The sequence below is a fragment of the Mobula birostris genome, chromosome 2 (assembly GCF_030028105.1).
Source record: "Mobula birostris isolate sMobBir1 chromosome 2, sMobBir1.hap1, whole genome shotgun sequence".
Lineage (NCBI taxonomy): Eukaryota > Metazoa > Chordata > Chondrichthyes > Myliobatiformes > Myliobatidae > Mobula > Mobula birostris.
Window position 1 is genome coordinate 32,723,900 of NC_092371.1, and position 23,224 is coordinate 32,747,123.

At 41.6% G+C, this 23,224-nt stretch overlaps 1 protein-coding gene across 1 annotated transcript in view; it reads right to left on the minus strand.

Annotated features, from left to right (window-relative positions):
• LOC140208167 (protein-glutamine gamma-glutamyltransferase 2-like) overlaps positions 1-22,918 on the minus strand; it is a 49,484-nt gene extending 26,566 nt beyond the window's left edge. Inside the window, exons 1-4 of the mRNA XM_072276651.1 lie at positions 22,878-22,918; positions 13,407-13,589; positions 6,969-7,208; positions 2,371-2,489 (exon numbers count right to left, since the gene is read on the minus strand). Coding sequence (XP_072132752.1) covers positions 2,371-2,489; positions 6,969-7,208; positions 13,407-13,589; positions 22,878-22,887 — 552 coding nt within the window. The 5' untranslated portion in view covers positions 22,888-22,918. The remainder of the gene's footprint in view (positions 1-2,370; positions 2,490-6,968; positions 7,209-13,406; positions 13,590-22,877) is intronic.
• Positions 22,919-23,224: the final 306 nt, after the last annotated feature.

Below are 23,224 nucleotides of genomic sequence, written 5' to 3' on the forward strand. Positions count from 1 at the left end.
GCAACTATTGTTATTTTCCCACTTGGTGCTATCCAAAACTGATGCTCAAGTGCCAATCATTTAATGCAAATTGAATTACTTGTGATTCAACCATATGCAAGCAATCGGCAATATCATCAGGAATTGGAGGGGGTAAAACAATGGCAGCCAAATTGTCAATGATCTGGAGTTTCTTCTAAGCTCAATTATAGATTTTGAATACACAATCACAGCTTATGAAAAGGGTCTTGGCCTGAAATGTCGACTGTTTATTCATTTCTGCAGGTGCTGCCTGACCTGCTGGGTTCTTCCAGCATTTTGTGTGTGTTGCTTTGGACTTCCAGATCTGTAGAATTTCTTGTGTTTATGAAAATAATGTTAGGGACAACCTTGCATACCTTATAGATGCAAAAGTAGGTAGGATGGTGGGAAGTCTACCATTTGGAGAAACCGGAGGAGAACAGGATCCAGGGCAACGTAAAAGTATATCTGAACTCATTGATGCACGGACAAGAGCTCCTGCTGGAGAAGCCTGTAGAATATATGGCCAATGCGTGTGTAACTGAAAATTTTGAAAGTAGCACCTTGGATAGTCCTATGTTGTCCCAGAGATTTTGATGCATTATGCATTACGTACACTGAGGCACCTTAAATGACAATACAAGCTTCATGATCAATGTAGCAAATCCACACACCCATTAGTTTTCATCTCCATAGACTTTAATGTGAATAAAACACTAAACCAAGCTGCTGTACAATGCAGGGGAAGATGACCGTTATATATTGAGGAATTGAATAAAGTCAAAGAATTATGTTTAGTAGGTGACTCACACATTCAGAAGGATGAGGGTATTTTGGAGACTTACTAGAATGCTTCTGTTGAAGAGTGATTACAGTTAAGTGAATTAGCTGGAGGCTTAGTGGTGTTTTTACTTATTTATTTATTGACACAGCAGAGAACAGGCCCTTCGGGCCCAATGAACTTCACCGCCCAGAGACCCACTTATTCAACCCGAGCCTAATCACAGGACAATTTACAATGACCAATCAACTTACTAACCAGTACGTCTTTAGAATGTGGGAGGAAATTGGAGCCCATGTACTCACAGGAAGAGTGTATAAACTTTCTTAAAGATGATATCGGAATTGAACTCTGAACTCGGATGCCCTGAGCTGTAATAGCATGTCCAAACTACTAAGTACCGTGGCACCCCTCCATTCTGACTGGAACCCTCAGATTGAGAGCGTCATGTGACTGGTGTTTAAACTGATGGAGGGTTTATACAAAGAGAAGTTTTTGTTATTACTAAATTGGGCTTCCATATAAAATGACTGGTAAAAGAATTAGAGGGAATGCAAGGAAAAAGAATGCTTAGATTTGGATTACAGCCCTGATAGCTTGGTGGGAAAGAATTCAAAAGTAATTAGATAATAATTGGCATAAGTTTAGGTGTGCGACCTCCCTCTGTGCTGTATGAATGTGCTAAACCGACAACTTAATACTCGTGGAGGCCACAGGATTTTTAACAGAGGAACTTTTAAATTTAAACTCAGTGCACTTATTGTATCTTTGGTTGGAATACTTCGTAGGAAACCTGTACTTGTTGCAGGTTTTGAACTGGAAGCATTCCAAGATAAATTTCATTAGATCAGCAAGGGGTCGAGTGTCTTTCATGTTTCTCTATCCCCTGTGCTGAATGTAGTTCCCTGAGCCCTGAAAGATGCAACTTGAACTCAGTCATCTAAAAATGATAAATTTACATTTGTTGCATCTTTAAAGTGATGAAATACTCTCAGAAGTGTAGAGACCATATTAAATACTAGGAATAGTGGTTAAAGGGATAGGTTTAAAGTAGTATAATTAAGGACGCTGATGATTGGAAGGGAATTAAAGAGTTTATGGTCTACAAGAATGGACCTGAATCATTGTTAGACCAGAAGGCAATGAAAGGTGGAATTGTTGCTTTGCTACCGCTTACGCATGGGAGGGGGGAGCTGGGGGGGCTTTGAGGTTCTAACATTTAACTGTCATTCTTTCTTTGGGGCACTCCTCTGTTTTTGTGGATGGTTGTGAAGAAAAAGAATTTCAGGATGTAACCACGAGGAAATCTGCAGATGCTGGAAATTCAAGCAACACACACAAAGTGCCGGTGGAATGCAGCAGGCTGGACAGCATCCATAGGAAGAAGCACAGCCGACGTTTTGAGCTGAGACCCTTCATCAGGAATGTATATTGTATACATTTCTCTGACATTAAATGTACCATTGAAATCTTTGAAGTCAAGAGAATAGTAGTGACAAAGAAATGAAATTCAAATGTAGGCAAAAGACAAAATACAACTCCCTCAATAATCAGATCGCAATAGAGGACTGATTCAAGATTTCACATACCTGTCCGAAGTACCATGAGCGAATATTAATCTGGCGACAACTGCCAATATAGATGATTCCATCTTCACTTAACACATATTCTTGTCGTTGCTCCTCACTATCCAGAAAGACTTCATCCTCTGACACAGTAAAGAACAACTTTAATAGATAGCGTAACAATCGTTTTTGATTGTTTATAATTGAATTAGAAATGCCAGCATAAAAATTTCCTCACAATACAAAACTGCATTTTCTAAAGCAGGTAATTGAAGACTATTAACTGTGATCTGCAAATTGCTAGAAGATCTGCATATAATATGCATGCAATAAGAATACATTAGTACTGGTGAAGTTCCCGAAGACTGGAAGATGGTTAATATTGCTCTCTTACCTAAGAAGGGTAACAAGGACAAACAAGTGAACAATATGTCTGTCAGCCTGACATCAATGGTGTGGAAGTATTGGGGATCCCTCAGCATTTGGACAGACAGAGTCTGATCAGGGAGGAGTGAGCTTGGCTTCGCGCATGGGAAGTCATCCCTGATGGACCTTTTTGAAAAAAAAATGACCAAAAAGGTGGATGAGAGTAGAGCAGCAGATGCTGTCTGTTTGGATTTTAGTGAGACCTTCAATAAGGTCCCATGTGGCAGACTTCTCTGGTAGGTTAGGTCCCAAGAAATCCAGGTAGAGTTAGTTAGGTGGATCAAAATTGGCTTGGAGGTAGCAGGTAGGTAGGAGTAGCGTGGTTGAAAATTGTTTCTTTGAATGGAGGCTGATGACTAGTGATGTGGTCAGTATTTGGACCCTTGTAATTCATTATTTATATGAATGATTTGGATGTAAATGCACAGGTTTTCTTCAGAAAGTTGTGGATGACACAAAATTAAGTTCAAAAGACCATAAGACATAGGAACAGAATTAGGTACTTCAGCCCAGCAAGACTGCTCCACCATTCCATCATGGCTGATTTACTATCCGTCTCAACCCCATTCTCCTGCTTTCTCCCCGTAACCTTTGATACACTGACTGATTAAAAGCCTATCAACATCCGCTTTAAGTATACTCAATGACTTCCACAGATTCATCAACTTCCAGCTAAAGAAATTCCTCCTTATCACTGTTCAAAATGGTTGTCCCTTAATTCTGAGGCTCTGCACTATGGTCTGAGGCTCACCAACTGTAGGAAACATCCTCTCCACATCCACTCTATCTAGGTTCCAATGAAATCTTCCCTCATTCTTCTAAACTCCAGCAAGTACAGGTCCAGAGTCATCAAACACTCTTCACATGTTAACCCTTTCATTCCTGGAATCATTCTCGTGAACCTCCTCTGGACCCTCTCCAATGCAGCACATCTTTTCTTAGATAAGGGGCCCAAAACTGCTCACAGTACTCCAAGTGTGTTCTGACCGATGCCTTATAAAGCCTGCTCATTACATACTTGCTTTTATATCCTAATGCTCTTGAAATGACTGCTAACATGCATTTGCCTTCCTTGCCATAACCTCAACCCGCATGTTAACCTTCAGGGAATCCTTAACAAGGACTCCCAAGACCGCTTGCACCTCTGAATTTTGAATTTTCTCCCTGTTTAGAAAATAGATGTCTGTGTCCCTTCTGCCAAAGTGCATGACCATACCTCCCTACACTATATTTCATTTGCCACTTCTTTGCCCACTCTTCTGAAGTCTAAGTCCTTCTGCAGGCTTCCTGCTTCCTCAACACTACCTGCCCCTCTACCTATCTTTGTATTGTCTGCAAACATGGCCAAAAAGCCATCAATTCCATCATCCAAATTGTTGACATGTAATGTGAAAAGAAGCAATCCCATCCCACAGCCCCACGGAACACCACCTGTCATCAGCGTTCAACCAGAAAAGACCCCCTTTATCCCAACCTTTGCCTCCTTGAATCTAGGCTAGTATCTTCTTTGTAATACCATGGGCTCTTATCTTGTTGAGCAGCCTCCTGTGTGGTACCTTGTCTAAGGCCTTCAGAAAATGGACATTAAGCTCCCAGCCATGTATGATCTTCCTTCAGCCACGACAGTGATGACTGCAACATCATACCTGCCAATCTCTAACTGCGCTACAAGATCATCTACCTTATTACGTAGACTGCCTGCACTCAAATATAACACCTTCAGTCCTGTATTCATCACCCTTGTCAACTTTCCCCCATGTTACATTTCAGCTCATCCCACTGACTGCAATTTTGCTCTATTACCTGCCTGTCCTTCCTCACAGTCTCATTACACAAATGCATCCACTTGTATACCAACTTCCCCGTCCTTAGCCCTACCACTCCGGTTCCCAAACCCCTGCCAAATTAGTTTAAACCTTCCTAAACCTTCCCCAACAGCTCTAGCAAACCTGCCCGCAAGGATAGTGGTCCCTCTCAGAGAGTAATATTGATAGCAAAGAGGGTTACTATAGATTACTGGAGGATACCGATCAGCTACGAAAGAGGGCTGAGGAGTGGCAAATGGATTTCAATACAAATGAGAATGAGGTAATGTAGTCAGTCCAGCATAGGACTTGATGATGGCTTCCGTCTGTCTCGAAGGACAACATGTAGCGGCTCTGGAGTCACTGCTCCAGGGCACAAGCCTGGGCGGAAGGTATGGGGCTCCCAGTCGTCAAGATGCCCCTCTTGGCCACAATACTGTAGACCAAAGGAAAGTGAAGCAATATGTTTGGCACCAGCTTGGCTGCAGGAGCTGCTGGAAGCATGTTCAGTGACGTCTAGCCACTCCAGATTTTCTGTCTGGGTTTACTCCCGTAGCCTTTATCTCTACTGAGGCTGCCCACAAGGCAGTTGAGCTACTTGCCCATATTTGGGGAGTATAGGACTTATACTATGAATATTAGGGCAATACGGAGTGTCATTGAACAGAGAAACCTAGGAGTACAAGTGTGTGCATGGTTTATTGAAACTAATGTCATAGATTGACAAAGTGATGCAAAAGGTGTTTATTATGCTGGTCTTCATTACTCAGGTCATTGAATATAGGAGTTGGACATTATGAAGATTGTATAGGTTGTTGGTGAAGCTGTATTTGTTGTACTGTGTCCAGCTTTTGTCACACTCTCATAAGAAAGACATGATTAAACTGGAAAAAGTGCAGAAATGAGTTACGAGGATGTTGCCAGGAACAGAGAGCCTGAGTTATGGGGACAAGTGGCAGATGAAGTTCAACCCAGTAAAGTGTAAAGTGATTTGCTCTGAAAACCCAAATTTGAAGGCAGAATATAGGGTTAAAGGAAGAATTCCTAACAGTATGGAGAAACAGAAAGATCTTGGAATTTACATACATAAATCTCAAGTTGATAAAGTTGTTAAGAGAGTGTATGGATCTTTATTATTGGGGGACTGAGTTTGAGTGTGCGTGGCAGTGTGGCACCTCCATAAAACCCTGGTTAGACCACACATGAATATCTGGTCGCCTCATTATGTGCTGTGGAGGTTGGAGATACTGCAGAGGAAATTTACCAGGATGCTGCCTAGACTAGTGGGCATGCCTTATGAAGATACGTTGAATGAGCAAGGGATTTTTTCTTTGGAGCAAAGGAGGATAAAAGATGACTTCATAGAGGTATACAATGGGCCAAAGGGCCTCTCCTGTCCTGCAATATTCCATGTTTTATGAGAATGAAGGGAGATTTGATGGAGGTGTACAAAATTATGAGGGGTATAGAGAGAGTAAATGCAAGCAGCCTGGATGAGACTAATGCCGTTGGCTGAGACTAGCACTAGAGTCCACAGGTTTAAAAATTGGGATATTTAAAAGGAACCTGAGGGGAAACATCTTCACTCTGAGAACGTTACGAGTGTGGAATGAGGGGCCAACACAAGTGGTGGATGCAGGTTTGCAACATTTGAGAGAAGTTTGGATAAGTACATGGATGGGAAGGGTGTAGTGGGCTATTTTCCAGGTGCAGGTCAATGGGACTAGGTAGAATAATATCTCTGCATGGAGTAAATGGGCCAAAAATGTGTTTCTGTCATGTAGTGCTCTATGACTCCAGAATTTTGAAGGAGCTGATTATTCAATGCTCATATTTTTTCATCCCAGTTAATTGATTTCTCTCAGCATATTCTACCATTCATTTCTCCTTAATAAATGTATTTGATTTGTTGTTTAACTCATCTATACTCTTTACTCCAATTATTCCATGAGCTATTAAGTTCAGGGTCAGACACCCTGAGCCAATAGGCTGGTCCTGGACTTATCTCCTGGCATAATTTACATATTATTATTTAATTATTCATGGTTTTATTACTATTTAATTATTTATGGTGCAATTGTAACGAAAACCGATTTCCCCCGGGATCAATAAAGTATGACTATGACTATATGCCTATGACTATGTTCCATATGTTCACCATTACCTGGATAAAGAAATTCCATTTAGAATTTTTAAAGTATGTCTTCATGACTGGAATGCCTAAATGTTTGAAGCATGTGCAAGCAATAGCACCTATTTGTGGCCACAGTACAAAATACCAGTAGTTCATCAAATTTCTTTTTGATTTACATAAATCTGGTTAAACAGAGGTCCTCTCCAATAAAACATGTGCTTCAAACTCTCCAAGTACAGCATTAAAATTATACGTACCTCTGCACCATGGATTGAAAAGTAGTATGAACTCTCCGAGTCTGTACTTCAAAATCTGACATCCTACGGGGTTCAGGAGGCTTAAAGTGTATCGTCCAATCTTGGCATTTGGTGGTGGGAATGCAATCAGGACCAACGTGGTTCCAGTGCTGGAAACAACAGCTCCACTCCACCTCCTTTGATCAATTGACCTTAATTGAAACATGCCTTTTGTTTGAAATACTCCTGAAGGTTTTGGCCCTAACATAGGATAGATAAAAAAGATACATAATAGCTGGATAGATTGTAACTGTATGGTGATAAATTAAAAAAACTGTTTTCCAAAAAAATGTTTTCTCTTTTAAATGTGAACAAAATAAACTCATCATTTATATTCAAAAAGTAATTTTACAAAGACTTCTGTTTAATAAGACATAATCAGTTGGTGCAACCACCAACTTCTGAGAGTCAAACAATATATTTTAGTTCTGAAAATAACTTATAATTGAGGAAAGTCAGTGATCCACACCTGATCTATTCTATGAGACCACAAGACCATCAGACATAGGAACAGAATTAGGGCATTTGGTCTATTGAGTCTGCTTTGCCATTCCATCACAGCTGATTTACTATCTCTCTCAATACTATTATCCTGCCTTCTCCCCATAACCGTTAATGCCCTGACTAACCAAGAACCTATCAACCTCCACTTTAAATATACTCAATGACTTGGCCTCTGCAACTATCTATGGCAATGAATTCCACAGATTTACCACCATCTGGCTAAAGATGTCCCGGCATTCTGAGGTTGTGCTCTCTGGTCCTAGACTCATGACAGAAAACATCCTCTCCATATCCACTCTGCCTAGGTCTTTAAATATTTGATAGGTTTCTATGAGATCATTCTTCTAAACTCCAGCAAATACCGCTGCAGACCCATCAAATGCTCCTCATACATTAATGCTTTCATTCTCGGAATTGTTCTTGTGAGCCTCATCTGGACCCTCTCCAATGCCCGCATATCTTTTCTTAGATAAGAGACCCAAAGTTGCTCACAAAACTCCATGTGGCCTCATAAAGCCTCAGCATTCCATCCTTACTCTGATATCCTAGTCCTCCCAAAATTAATGCTAATCTTGCATTTGCCTTCCTTACCACCAACTCAATCTGCAAATTGAACTTTAGGGAAGCCTACACAAGGACTCCCTAGTCCCTTTGCACCTCTGATTTTTGAATTTTCCTCCTATTTAGTAAATAGCGTGTGCCTTTATTCCTTCTACCAAAGACCATACACCTTCCTACACTATATTCCATCAACCACTTCTCCTAATCTGTCTAAGTCCTTCTGCAGACTCCTTGCTTCCTGATTATGGCCCGTCCCTCCACCTACCTTCGTATCATCTGCAAACATGGACACAAAACCAGCAATTGCGACATCCAGATCATTCATATATAACATGAAAAGAAGCAGTCCCAATATAGACCCCTGTGGAACATCACTAGTGACCAGCAGCCTAAGAGAAAAGGGCCAGTTAGCCAATCTTCTAGTCATGCTAGTATCTTTCCTGTAATACCAGGGGCTCTTATCTTGTTAAGCAGCCTCATGTGCAGCACGTTGTCGAAGACCTTCTGAAAATCCAAGTAATTGACATTCACTGATTCTCTTCTGTCTATCCTGCCTGTTATTTCTGCAAAGAATTCCAACAGAACTGTCAGGCAAGATTTCCTGTTAAGAAAACCGTACTGACTTTGGCCTATTTATCATGTGCTTTCAAGTAGCTGAAATGGACTTAACACTTCCCAAACACTGAAGTTAGGCAAACTGGGCTATGATCTTCTTCTTTCTGCTTCCCTCCCTCTTAAAGAGTGGTGTGACATTTGCAATTTTCCAGTCCTCCAGAACCATTCCAGAACCTAGTGATTCTTAAAAGATCACTACTGATGTCTCAACAATCTCTTCAGCTATCTCTTTCAGAATCCTGGTGTGTACACCATCTGGTCCAGGTGACTTATCTATGTTCAGACCCTTCAGCTTCCCAAACACCTTCTCCTTAGAATAGCAACAACACTCACTTCTCCCCTCTGACATCCTCGAATTTCTGGCATATGACTAGTGGCTTCCACAGTAAAGACATACAAAATTTGTTCGCCATTACTGTGTCCCCCATTATTACCTCTCCAGTGTCATTTTCCAGCAGACCGATATTGACTCTCGCCTTTCTTTTACTCTTTATACAGTACTGTGCAAAAGTCTTCGGCACATTTATATCCCTAAGGCTTTTGCACTGAACTGTATTTGTTAATGTGGATGTTGGGAGTGGCGAGGGTGGAGCCCTGTGGGATAGGTGTGGGACAGGTGGCAGAGGAAGATTGCCAGGAATGAGAGGTGGCATGGGTGTAGACACCCATGAGTCACCCTGAGACACCAGGCAAGGTGATTTTGTTTATTGATCATTACAGAATATCTCCCTGGTGCTTCCCACTCCCTCCCCTCTCCCTTCCTCTTTTCCCAACCATGATTCCCCTCTCCTTGCCCTGTTCCCACCCTCAGTCCAGAATAGAGACCCATATCACAATCAGGTTAATCATCACTCACATAAGTCATGAAATTTTTTGTCTTGTTTTGCAACAGCAGTACAGTGCAATACATACAAATACTACAGTACTGTGCAAAAGTCTTAGGCACACTCACATGCTATGTATATGTGTCTAAGACTTCAGCACTGTATTATCGATCTGAGAAAAAAACCTTTTTGTATCTTCCTTTATATTATTGGCTAGCTTACCTTCATATTTCAGCTTTACTCTCCTTATGGCTTTGTAAGTTGCCTTCTATTGGTTTTTAAAAGCTTCTCTATCCTCTAACTTCCCACAAATTTATGCTATATTATATGCCTTTTCTTCTCCTTTTATGCTGTCTTTGACTTCTCTTGTCACCCATGGTTGCCTCATCGTCCCTTCAGAACACTTCATCTTTGGGATGTATCTATCTTGCGCCTTTTGAACTGCTGCAGAAACTCCAGTCATTGCTGTTTTGCCATCATCCCTGCCAGTGCCCCCTTCCAATCAAATTTGTCCAGCTCCTGTCTCTTGCCTCTGTAATTCCCTATACTCCATTGTAATAGAATAGGATCTCAGACCCGTCTCTGAGTCCTCGGGCTGTCAGTGTTGACCATGGGATATTGTGTCCTAGCTGTTTAGACACAAAAGCCTGGGAAGTACAATATGGAAAGCAAGCACGCATTTGATGAACCCAAAGGAACGGCAGAGACCGATACAGTTTGGTACCAGCAGCATCGCAGGAGTTGCCAGTCAGCATTGAACTCAATCTAGGACTGCCTTAGGAACTCCAGCTCTGGATTTTTCCCTTGAGGTTTATTCCTGAAGCCTTCCCCATGAGTGGGTATAGCCACAAGGCAGCAGAGGTTTGAGATCAGCTTTCCTTCGCTTAGATGAGCTGCCAACCATGGCTGATGAGCCCCATCTGCCTGAAGCAACTGACTTTGAGGTTCCAGTAAACCCACTTTTCCCCTCTTCTCCTGTCAGTAGAAGCAGTTCTATTGGGCTTAGTTGCTAAGCCACATATGAAGGCCAGGAGCTGGACTTGATTGTCAGAGGTTATAGGAAGCACACGCCATTGGGAACATTTAATAGGCAGAGGGAGCTTGTCCCCATTACCACCCCCGGCTATAACAACCTTAAGGAACCATAATAACATCCTAAAATAGGAATTTATGGTTATATAATTAACTTGAGCCTTACAATCAATATTTATACCTAACGTACAATTAAAGGCAGGAATTAATTTTATATCTTTCTTTTTCTCGATTTGGAATCTTGTTAATTCAACAAGAAGTGAAAAGTGGTACTTCCCAGCAGCAAGCATTTGTCATTAAGTCCCAAGGATAAACAAAGGATTCACTTCAGGTGAGCTGTGTGACAGAAGTTAGAGGAAATGAAAGTGTTGGAATTTGCTGACTAAAGATGTAGCGAGAATTTTTACTGCACGCCTGATAAACCAGAGGGCATGAGTTTATGGCGAGGATTAAGAGGTTAAAAGTGGTCTGTAAAACAAATAAAAATCACCCTGAACAACACACACAAAATGTTGGAGTAACTCAACAAGACATCTATGGCAGGGGAAGAAACAGCTGCATCTTTTCATCAGGACAGAAAAGGAAGGATAAGCAGCAAGAATAAGAAGGTGGGAGAAGGGGAAGGAGTACAAGGTAGCAGGTAATGGGTGAGACCAGGTGAGGGAGAATGTTGGTGGGTGGGCGAGGGAGGATGAAGTAAAAACCTGGGATGAGATAGTTGGAAGTTGTAAAGGGCTGAAGAAGAAGGAATCTAATAGGATAGGACAGTGGACTGTGGAAGAAAGGGAAGGAGAAAGGGAAGAAGAGGGAGGTGATGGGCAGGTGAGGAGAAGAGAATGGTGAGAGAGTAACCAGTATGAGGAAGGAAAAAAGAGAGAAGGTGAGAGAGGAGAGAAATTATCATGAGTTAGAGAATTCAACTTTCATGCCATCAGGTTGGAGCCTACCCAGATGGATTATGAGGTGTTCCTCCTCCAACCGGAGTTCTACCTCATCATGACAGTAGAGGACATCATGAACAGGCATGTCAGAATGGGAATAGGATGTTAAATTGAAGTGTGTAGCCACCAGGAGATCCTGCATTTGATAGTGGACAGAGAGAAGGTGTTTGACAAAGCAATCCCCCAATCTGTGTTGGGTATTATCGATGCGGAGGACCCTGCAGCAGGAACATTGGATGCAATAGATGATCCCAACAGACTTGCAGGTGAAGCGTCACCTCACCTGGAATGACTGTTTGGGGCCCTAAATTGTGGTGAGGGAGGAGGTGTAAGAGCAGGTAGAAGTGTAGCACTTGTTACACTTGCAGGGAGTTACATCGAGGGTCATCCCTATGAAAAGTGGAATAGCGGTGAGGGAAAGATGTGCTTAGTGGTAGGATTCTGTTGGAATTATTAATTCAGGGAATTCAAAATAAAAAGCAATGCTTCTGACTGTGACTGTAACATTGAAACAGCGACTGTCTCCCCTGTCGCTGTGGAAGGAGCAATATCTGCCTTTCCCTTGTTAGTGAGAGAGAAACCCTGAGGGATTTCAAAATGTTGGAGTGAACAGTTAGTTTTTGATGTACTGTAGACCGTGGTCTGTCCTTGGGGCTTTGCTGTTGCTTGCCTGGTGGGAGCTGGGATTGCTGCTGCTCTGTGCTAGAATAGGTGGGGGTTGGGCAAGGGTTGATACTGCTTCTGTGTGGGAGGGGGTTAGGGAGCTCTGGGATTCTTAATATTTTTTCTGCCATTCATTCTTTGGTGTTTTTCTTCTGTTTCGAGGATGTCCGCAAAGAGTAAGAACTTCAGGTTGTAAATTCTATACATTCTCTGATATCACATGGAACCATTGGACTATTGAAATGGTGGAAGATATGGAGAATGACATGTTGGATAGGAGAGGCTTGTGGAGTAAGAACAAAGTGAACTCTAGGGTTAGATTGAACTTGGAGAAGGTTAAAAGGTCACCGCAACATCTTGGGCTGAAGGGCTTTTCCTGTGCTGTATTGTTCTATGTTCTATCCCTGTTATGACAGAAGATGATGGGGTGAGGGCAGATGTGTGTGAAACTAAGAGATGCGATAAGGATACATCGATGGTAATGGAAGGGAAACAGTGATCTTTAAAAAAGAGGACATCTCAAATATTCTAGAATGGAAGGCCTCTAAAAAAGAAGAGGGCAATCACCTGAGGGTGCTTGGAATTTAAAACACAATGGGTGGAGGTGTGTATTCTCACAACATTTAAAAAGTATCTTGAGGAACACTTGAATCACCAAGCAGTGAAAGACTATGGACAAAGTGCTAATAAATGGGATTAATATAGATCTCTCCTTAATGGCCAGCATGGGCAAGGTGGGCCAAACAGCTTGTACGAGTCCAACATGATAGGAATTATGAGTTTTCTATACATCAGGTTGGATTGCCTGAGCTGTTGGAAATTGAGAATACAAAGATGAGTAGAGAATTCAAACATGTTCCAAGTTATAATCCTATTTACTTTTGCTGCACATCCATTAAGAACATTACCTAACAAACACTGAGTGACTTGTCAGCATGGTTTAGTCTCTTTTAAGGAGAGAGAATTGATATTCTCATTTCTTTTTTTGGATTCAATATTTCAGATTTCCACAGACCTTTTCCATGACAATGTGATTCATGATTTCTTTCAGAGGAATGTTTTAGCCCTTAGTGAATTTATTATTGCAAAACTTAACAAGAATCAATGTCATCTCTGTGAATTTGGTATCGCTTACGTTGTTGAAGTACCACACTAAAGTCTATACTTTAATCTTAAATTGCAACCCTCCCTATTTTATTGATGACAATAAATCTTCAGTCCAAAACTAATATATCCCCCAAAAATCTATCATCTATCACCTGTCTCAGCAGTGAACAAAATATTGTTGTGGTCTATGATACATTCATCCTTGTTCACTTGCACAGAGATTTGGAAGGTTTGTCCTCTCCTGATGATCAGCCGTTCGGTGGTGATCTCATCGGTCCTGTGCTGCCGGTTGTTCTTCTCACAGTGAAAGTCGGCAGTGTAATTTACTTCAGCATCTGTAACAGAATCCAAACCAGAAGGAAATTAAAAAGATAAGATTAAAGTGAACTACAATATATTCCATTTTACCTTTTGAGGAGAAAATACTGTATAATTTGATGATAGATTTTTGGGGGATATATTAGTTTTGGACTGAAGATTTATTGTCATCTTCTACTTCACACAATGTTAGTGCTCAGCAGTTAGAAGTGCTTCCTCGTAGAATGGTGGAGGTAAGAAGGCAGCAGTTAGGAACATCTCTGAGAGTGGTTATGTGGTGTAGTTGTCTTATTTGATATGTGGAAGATTCTTCACTCCTCTAAATAATGTGCAATATCTTAGATTTTTTTCTATTGAAAGGAACGGTACTTTTGGGTGATGTAATGATATAATTATTAATCCCGAGACTACTTCATCTACAGAAAGTTCTTCTGTTGCCACCTTTTTGAACGTGGGTGTGCTGACAGATTGAATCAACCCATTTCTTCTTCACTTTATTCTGCAATAAGGGAGAGTTCCTCTAAGGGAGTGGATAAAACAAACAGATTTGTACACTCAGGTAGTAACTTGATAATGTTCCAGATGTAAGTTTACAGAAGCTCATTCACTCTAGAGGATAAGTCAATTAAACATACTCACTTTAATGAATGGATCAACTGTGATTCATGTGTATTCTGTAACAATTATCCATTACATCATGAACTTCAGAAAATGAATCAGTTGTTCTCACTAAGCTAACAACAGAATGAGCAGATAACAGTCGCTTGGTCCTGGTCTACCTTCAGTATCATGGCTAAACTGTTCCCCATCCACCTTTCCCTCTGATTTCCCTCTGATTTCTACATCCAGTTATTGTCTTGCATCCAGACATCCATGTACTCAATAAGTGAACATCCATATCCTTCATAGTTGAAGGTTAAAATGTTAACAGCCCTCTACATAAAGAACATTCACTTTCTCCTGATACAATGCTAACAGGAGATAACAGCCTGTGAATCCCTCTTTGAATTTTAGGTGTCTTTCTGAGATCATCCTTCTTCTTCTACGACTCAATGAAGACAGTCCTATTCCATTTCTCCTCTCAGAATAACCTGGTGAATCTGCACTGAACTGAGCCCAGGACTGAGGTATCCTCATTCAAACATGGAGACCCGACTACACTCTATGCTCAAAGTTCATTACATTTTCAGTAAATCTCTTTTTTGGCTCTAACTCCCTTACATATGTATTGTACATATTTGTGCAATAAGAAACATCTTTGTCTCTTATGAAGCAGCCAGTGAGAGTCTTTCTGTATTCCAGTACTCACTGTTTTCTCACTTTTCTAAATAAAACATTTTAATATGCTTCCCACCAAAGTAAATAATCTCACTTCTGTCCACATAAAGTGCCATTGGCCACCATCTTGGTGATCACATGAACTGTCTATATATTCCCTTATGTGTCTTCAAAGGTTCAAAAGCTTCAAAGGTTCACTAAATAGTCAAAGTATGTATCCGGAATACGCTCTCAGATATGCCTTCTCCAGATAGCCATGTAATACAGAAAAAAAACAGGGGAGTCATTGAAAGAAGAGACATCAACCCTCTCCACATAAAAAAGAAACAGAAACAAAAACTCACAACCCCAACCACCACCCCCCAACTCCTCCCCTGCACACAAAACCAACAGATCGGCCAATCGTAAAATGATGATTGAAACTTCAAACCCCAAATCCTCAACCCCTCCCTCACACAAAATGTAACAAATCACCCACGAGGACATCAAAACCCAAGCCCCAAACCTCCAACCCGCTAATCAGCAACAAGAAAGAAAACACAAAACTGAAGGAGACCAATATAAACTACAGTCTACACCAATAATCACACAAATTCTCAGAATTTTGAAAATATTCTCCATCAATATCGAGGAGAGTAACAGCTCAAACCCAGTCCTTCCTTGGAGAGCGACCATCAACCCATGGCCTCCCGACTGCTGACGCGTGGCCCCTTCCACACTCGCCTGGACATTTCAATTTCCTCGACACTTGGATTGGCGAGAAATGAAGTCCATCATGTCTCTTGTCTTCACCTTGGGTCAGGTCTTGCTCGCCATCCTCTCCTGGAATTTTCTTGGGGACAGCAGAGTGCTAGCTCACTTGATTGAACTCCAAACTGTAAGTCACAGGCTCCAACAAGTTTCCGAAACACAATTAAGATAAAAGGAATGAGTAGAAGACGTACTCAACTTTTTCACTTTTCTACCTGGAAGTTGAGGCCTGAGGAATCATTGTTCGCTGGCGCCATCTTGACCGGAAGATGACACCTCAAAGGTAAGAAGATGCCTCCTCAAAGGGGAGTAACCACTTAGTTCTCATCTGGATCTGGTGAATCCACACTGAACTGACTCCAGGGATGCAGTATCTTCCTTCAAACATGGATACCTAACTGCACGGTGTCCTCCAAATAATGTCTCAAAAGTCATCACTTTTCCACGAGCCTCTTTTTTCTGCTCTGACTCCCATACAATAAAGGCCAACGGGTCATCAGTATTCTACATTGCTTACTGCATGTGTATATATCCACTCTCAGTTTCTTATGAACCAGACGCCCAAGGTCTTTCTGCATCCCTGCATTTATGGTTTCTCACTTTTTAAAAGAATATATTTTTTTTCCAAACTTTGTACTGACATTCATTCAAGCACATTTATTATCAAAGAATGCATAAATCATATGGCTTGAGATCTGTTTGCTTAGAGGCAGCCGCAAAGCAAGAAACCAAAGAACCCAATTAAAAGAAGATCATAAAAGGGGGAAAAACACACACATCGTGCTAACAATGGAAGCAAATGGCAGCATTCCGAACCAGATTGATTCCCTGGAGTAGCCGGACTAGGCCCAAGCCTACTCATATTAGACATCTCAAGTCATCATATTAGCGGGGCAAAAATGCTGTGAAACTGACAGAGATGACAGCTGCCAGAGAGAGGAATGAACATTCCAAGAGAGCGAGCAAAATCAGACCGACCCTCGCATCTGATCCTGACGCTCGGGCTTTATAGTCTATCAGTGCCGGCATTGAAATTGTCCAAGTACCGTGTAGTGCCTTGCTCTAGGAACCAGATCCTGGCATAGGGACTCACCTGGGCTGCACAGCCCAGAGCCGTTCTTGATCTCAGCAAATCAGTTTTGCGCTTGAAGCAACCTGAACTTGCACCCAGGTTGGGTGGACGGGCATCGAAATACTTCCGTGTCGACTCCTCTCCAAATCGTTCACTCCAGCTCTGTCTGTGACCCCATCTTGAACATGCCTCCCTCGGTTTTGCAATGTACCACACGGCCCATCCTTCGAATCAACATTGCCTGAGCTTGCTTCTTCATTGTTTGTGGTGATAGTTGACCACATTTTACTTCAGAAAAGGTGTTATTAGCAACAGTTTTAGTTCTATTTCTTGCCACCTGAATTACCAGTGAGCTGTTGCACAACTTCAGTCACACCACCTTGAACCAGACGTAATACCTCACTTCTGTCCACATGAAGCTCTATCTGCCTAATTCTTGCCAGTCGATTGGACTGTCTCTACCCTTTTTCAAGCTCTATGTGTTCTCCTCAGTGGCAAGTTTCCATCTAGTTTTGTATGATCAGCAAACTTGCATATACTAAACTCTTTCTTTAGTATATACATTGTGAATGGCTGTCGGTCAGATTTACCTTTTTTCACTTCACTAGCACCAATGGGCATTGAAATATGGTACAAGTAATTCTTTAAGTCTCTATTCCAGCAGGTGCCAGTCTTGGTAAATATGAATTTAGCTCACAGACAGGACTCCCATTCTTTAGCATGTGTCTGCATCAAGGCCCCATTCCAGGTGAACTTACGCAGATTTTTTCAATTCGCAGCTAAAAGCATGCTAACACTTACAGTACAACAGTTTTGAGCCTCTGAGGTCAGAATCAGCAGAGTGATACTGTTGCACCTTTTAGAACATCAAAAAAAAACACAAAATTCAATTTCCATCTGGTTAAGCCCCTGTAGATTCAGGAAATTTGCATGTAGATGCTTCTCTTATAAAAAGCACTTATTTGACATGATGGTGGTTTGCAAACCAATAAAGCAAATTTTAAAAATCAACATTAGGTTTAAGAGTAATGGCATCTAGTGGCGGATTACAGTTGATTTTACTTGGTGTATGGTGGCTGTGTGATGGTAACAGCTTTGATACGCTCTCTGCCCAATATGAGAGTTGAAATGATACAGGTCAGTCTGATTTTGATGATGATGAATTTCACGCTGCTAGCAAATTCACCTTAGATTGGCTGTTCCAGTCCAAACCCAACAGCACTATAAGTAGCTGGTTATTGAAATTGTAAACACGAGGAGATCTGCAGGTGCTGGAATTTCAAGCAACACACATAAAAGTTGCTGGTGAACGCAGCAGGCCAGGCAGCATCTCTAGGAAGAGGTACAGTCGACGTTTTGGGCCGAGACCCTTCGTCAGGACTAACTGAAAGAAGAGCTAGTAAGAGATTTGAAAGTGGGAGGGGGAGGGGGAGATTCAAACATGTTCCAAGAAAGGATATATGGCTGTGATATGAATCAAAGGAATGACCTTCTGTCAGCTACAACTCAGCCCCCTTGGTGTCCAAGGGGACACTTTGTCAGGCCCTTGTGATATATCCACTCTAATTTGCCTCAAGACAGCAACCATGCTGAACTCCGTAATTTGTATACAGTCCATGACGGGTTGTTGCTTTGCCCCATTTCTATAGACTCCTTGTCTGGCTTCTGAACAAACACAAAAGCAAGATATCCACCTGAGTCTCCCCCATCTCCTTTGGCTCCACTCTGATCACTGATGTGACCACTCTGATCTTCCAGAGGACCAATTTTGTCCCTTGCTATCCTTTGCTCTTACTATATTTGTACAAGCCCTTGAGGTTCTCCTTCATCTTGTCCTCTAGAGTAACCCTAAGTCTTTTTTTAGCCCTCCTGATTTCTTTCTTAAGTGTTCTCTTGCATTTCTTATACATCTCAAGTATCTCATTTGCTTTTTCCTGCCCATACCTGCTATGTACCACCTTCTTTTTCTTAACTAAGGCTTCAATAACTCCCGAAATCTAAGTTTCCTTAGAACTATTATCTTTGCCTTTTATTCTGATGGACATGTTCAAACTTTGTACTACCAAAATTTCACTTACCAAGTACACCTTTGCCAGAACACAACCTGTTCCAACCTAGTCTTGTCAGATCCTTTCTGATACCATCAAAATTGGCTCCCTCCAATTTAGATTCTTAGCCCAAGGACTAGAACTTTGCTCCTCCATAATTACCTTGAAACTAAAGGCATAATGATCACTACATCCAAAGTGCTCCCCTTCATATACATCTGTCACTTGTTCTATCCTTTGTTCCCTAATAGGAGATCCGGGATTGTGCCCTCTCAAGTTGGCACTTCTATAAATTGATTAATGAAACTTGCCTGAGCACATTTGACAAACTCTATTCCATCCAGCCCTTTTGCAGTGTGGAAGTCTGAATGAATACATGAAAAGTTAAATTCACTTACTTTTACAACCTTGTTTTACTTGCAACTTTCTGCTGTATCTCTATAAATTTGAGCTCCTAAGCCTTACTGATAATTAGATAGTCCATAATATAAACCCATTAACATAGTCATCCTTTTCTAATTCCTCATTTCCACCCAAATAGCCTCAGTTGATGAACACACCAGTTTGTCCTATCTGAGCACTGCAGTGTCATTTCACCCTTCTCCCTTTAATCCCTCCCACTCTGTCATGGCTAGAATAACAGAACCCCAGAACATAGAGCTGCTAGTCCTGCCCCTCATGCAATCAGGTGCGATTCATGGCCACAATGTCATAATTCCAGTGTGTAACCATGCTCCAAGCTCACGTGACTTACCGACAATACCACTTGAATTGAGATAGATGCAACTCAGAACATTATGCCCACCATGCTCAATCTTTTGTTTCCTGTCTTTGTATGTAGTCATAACAACATTTTTCCCCACAAACACTTCACTATCTGCCATGGTACTCTGCTTCCCACTTCCCTACAACTCTGGTTTAATATCCACGGAGCAGAACACGTATAACTTCCTGCAAGGATATTAGTCCTCCTCCAGTTCAGGTACAAACTGTCCTGCTGGCATAGGCTCTACCTGTCCTAGAAGACAGCCAAAAATGAAAAAAAATGACGCCTTCCCACCTGCACCACCTCCTCAGCCACGTTTTAAACTGCATTATCATCTCAATCCTGAGATCACAACTCTGAAGATCCTATCCTTTAACTAAATATCCAACGTCCTAAGCAGTCTTTACAGGACCTTGTTACCCTCCCTGCCTATATAATTGGAACCAATGTAGACCACATCCCATGACTGTTCACCCTGCCACTTAAGAATGCTTTGGACTTGATCTGATATGTCTTTGACCCTGGCACCTAGGAGGCAACACACCTTCCTGGAGTCTCGTTCTCATTCATAGAATTTCCCGTATATTCCCATAACCAATGAATCCCCTATCATTACTGTTCTCCTCTTCTCCCCACTTTCCTTCAGAGTTACAGAGTCAGTCTTAGTGCCAGAAACTTGGCCACTGTGGTTTTCCTCTGCTAGGCTGTCTTTCTCAATGCTATCTAAAGCGGTACACTTGCTTTGATGGAAATTGCCACAGGGGCACCCTGCACTAACTGCCTATCCCCCTTCCCTCTCCTGATGATCACCTCGTTACCTTTGTCCTGCACTCTATGTGTACCTACCTCCCTGTGTCTCCTGAAAATCAACCCCTCAGCCTCCAGAATGATCCAGAGTTCATCCAGCTCCAGCTCTAGCTTCCTAACATGGTTTGAAGGATTTGCAGCTGGAAGCACTTCTTGCAGGTATAGTAATCAGGGACACTAGATTTTCAAATTTTCTGAATAACTTGTCCTTACTTGCTGTTCACATGATTGTTTTCTGTACCTTCCAGAACAGTCTACCATGGGGTTCTTAGTGAAAAGACAAATGTCCAAATAAACAGCATCTACTGTCCTATCCTCAGCTACTTATTAGTTACCATTCAAAGAACTCAAAAAGACTCGACAAACACAACTTTGTAGTGTATGTACAGAGACAAGTCGATTCCTCCTAAACAGGCTCTGTCTACACAAATGTTGGTAAAACCTGTTGCTCAGAATTCCCTCCATAACCCCTCTCCTACTGGTGTCATGCTGACTGGCCTGTGTTTCCCTGACTTGCCCTTGCTACTCTTCTTATACAAAAGAACAACATTAACACCTTCCAATCTACAGGAAATTCACCAGAGGCTAATGATGAAGCAGGCCCTCTGCAATTTCTTCTCTTGCCTCTCACAAAGTCCAATGATACTGAGGGTTGGGCCCTCAGTATTTATCATTCTTGATGTACTGTAAGGCAGCAAAAGCCCCCTCCCTAGTCCTATGAATGTTCTGAAAATCATCTCCAATTGTTTCTGTTATCTCTTGAGCAGTCATGATTTACTCTGCTGTAATCACTGAGGAGAAATAGTTTCACAAGACAAGACAAAGGAGCAGAAGTAGGCCATTCGGCCCATCAAGTCTGCTCCGCAGCTCCCCCATGAGCTAAACTATTCACCCATCTAGTTCCAATTTCCGGCTTTTTCCCCATGTCCCTTGATACCCTGACTATTTAGGTACCTGTCAATCTCCTCCTTAAACACCCTCAATGATCGGGCCGCCACAGCTGTGTGTGGCAACGAATTCCATAAATCCACGACCCTCTGGCTAAAAAAATTTCTCCTCATCTCTGTTTTAACTGGGTACCCTCTAATTCTAAGACTATAGCCTCTTGTCCTGGACTCACCCACCAAGGGAAACAACCTTTCCACATCTACTCTGTCCAACCCTTTCAACATTCGAAATGTTTCTATGAGATCCCCTCTCATTCTTCTATACTCTAATGAATACAATCCAAAAGCCGACAAACACTCCTCATATGTTAGCCCCTGCATTCCAGGAATTATCCTCGTAAGTCTTCTCTGAACTCTCTCCAACATCCGTACATCCTTTCTGAGATAGGGGGCCCAAAACTGCACACAGTATTCCAAATGAGGTCTCACTAATGCCCCATACAGCCTCATCAACACCTCCTTATTTAAAACAATTAGTTATTTAAAACAAAGCACCCATCCCCTGCTGCTCAAGAAAGAGACAGCCCTGCTGGTCTCTAAGGGGATCTACATTTTCCCTGGCCACCCATTTACTTTTACATATCTATCGAACCTCTTGGGTCTTTTCTTAACCTCATCTGCCAGATCCATCTAATATCCTCTTTTAGTCATCCTGATTTTCCTGTTAAGGATATTCTTAATCTTTTTAAAGTTATCAAGGGATTCACTCACATATGATGTTCTAAACTCTGTGTATGCCTCTGTCTTTCTGTTGACCAAAGCCTCAATTATCTTGTTCGCCAAGCTTTCCCAAACTTGCCATGTTTCCCCTCACCCTAATAGGAACCTGCAGCTCCTGGACTCTTGGTCTCACACGATTATTTGATAACATACATGGATGGTCTCTCCTCCCTTTGTCCAGCAGGTACGACAGACAAATGCAAAATAGGGAAGAGGAAAATTACCTTGTTTGTCCGGAACTTGATAATTCATCTATGTTATTGAAGGGTTTTGCTCAGATAATCATAAAGATAGGGATGTACCAGAGATATCCAAGGACTTATTTTAAAACAATGTGGGTTACATCAAAATTACTTTGATGAATACTAACCTTCAAGAGGTCAATCATTAGTAACTGTGAGGGGACATGAATTTGCTATCCAAAGGTTTCAGGGAGCAGTGAGGAGAAATATTTTTAATGAAGAAGAATGCTAAGAAATCCTGTTTGCTTTAGGTGCCTTTCAGAAATAATAATAGAAGTCAGAATTCATATGGGAAATACACCTGAAAATGTTATAGGAAAGTGCAGGTGGGATGGGATTGTGAATGGCTTTAAAAATTCGATCTAGTAAGATGAGTTGAATATGCTCTTTATATGTTAGCCAGTGGGTTTGAAATAAAGTTCCTGTATTTTCCATAGGCACACCTTCTTGTACATCAAGTCAAAAGTTCAAATATTTTCTATTCCTCTGGCATGTCTTGAATACAGTCACATTAGCAAATTTATTCTTTAAAAATAATACCTGATCATAGCAGTCTTGCCATTGCACCCATAAAGTTGTTAATTTTACTCAATGTTTTTTTAAACAAATCTTCTGTTTCTGCTCACACCGCAACCTCTACAGCCCCGACCCCCTGAAACAGAAAGCTCAACTCACATGCTGCCATGGTTCTGTCAATGAAGTGTTCCTCCTTCCTGTTGCTCTGTCTGTTTCACTGACTCCTGACAAGTTTTTGTCCAGGTGTACACTATCAGCACGTTGTGATTGGTTGCAAAGTTTCTGCAAGCTGACTTTCTCTGTTAAGTAGCCGTACCAAATGTTACCCAACCCGTTTTGCCTACATTCAAGAATGACATATCCAGTGACAGCATAATGATTCATGTTAAACTCTTTTAATCAAGAACAAGAGTGGGCAAAGCTGAACTGGGGCGTATAATTCCTGACCTGTTGATATTCTCCTAATTGTATCGTTAAATGCTTCTCTTTGCATTTGTATCTGCTTA